General features: G+C 72.4%; 1 protein-coding gene across 1 annotated transcript in view; it reads right to left on the minus strand.

Annotated features, from left to right (window-relative positions):
• Nucleotides 1–35: 35 nt before the first annotated feature.
• MNEG_15187 (hypothetical protein) overlaps nucleotides 36–540 on the minus strand; it is a gene marked incomplete at both ends in the record, with an annotated part of 1,883 nt that continues 1,378 nt past the window's right edge. Inside the window, 2 exons of the mRNA XM_014036342.1 lie at nucleotides 36–97; nucleotides 288–382. Of these exons, the coding sequence (XP_013891796.1) occupies nucleotides 36–97; nucleotides 288–382 (157 nt within the window). The remainder of the gene's footprint in view (nucleotides 98–287; nucleotides 383–540) is intronic.

Genomic DNA, 540 nt, shown 5'->3' on the forward strand with positions numbered 1-540 from the left:
GCCGGCGGCGGCGGCGGCGCGGTCGAGGAGGGCGCCTAGGGGGCTGAGGTGGGGGACGCTTTGGGGCTGGAGGAGCTCGCATACGACCTCCATCGCTCTGCGGGTGCGGGTGCATGATCACGATTGCGGGTCGCGAGCGATGCAGGGTGTCATTTTTGGAGGGTGGCGTTTCGCACCGATCAGAGTGTTGTCGAAGGGCGCGGGCTGACCGGCGGCCTTCCCGCCGCTGGCGCTGGTGCACTCATGGGCGTGCCAGACGGGCGGTGGGAGAGGGGGTGCAGCCGCACCCGCGCGCCGGCAGATGGGGCCGGCGCGCCGGGCGAGGGGCTGGGCGACCACGCCCCGCTTGGCAACCCGCGGCCGGGGCGCAGGTGCCTCTGGACTGCATCACAGCATCAGCAGGCAAATCAAGCCTTGGAAGGGCGCAGCGTCTCAGGCGCATCCGCCCAACCCCCCCCCCCTTTGCCTCGCTTGCACATTCACACCCACGCCGCGGCAGTGCGGCCCCGGCCGTCCCCGCTCCACCCACCCGTTCAGCGC

Source organism: Monoraphidium neglectum, assembly GCF_000611645.1.
Source record: "Monoraphidium neglectum strain SAG 48.87 unplaced genomic scaffold scaffold05109, whole genome shotgun sequence".
In the NCBI taxonomy this organism is placed as follows: domain Eukaryota; kingdom Viridiplantae; phylum Chlorophyta; class Chlorophyceae; order Sphaeropleales; family Selenastraceae; genus Monoraphidium; species Monoraphidium neglectum.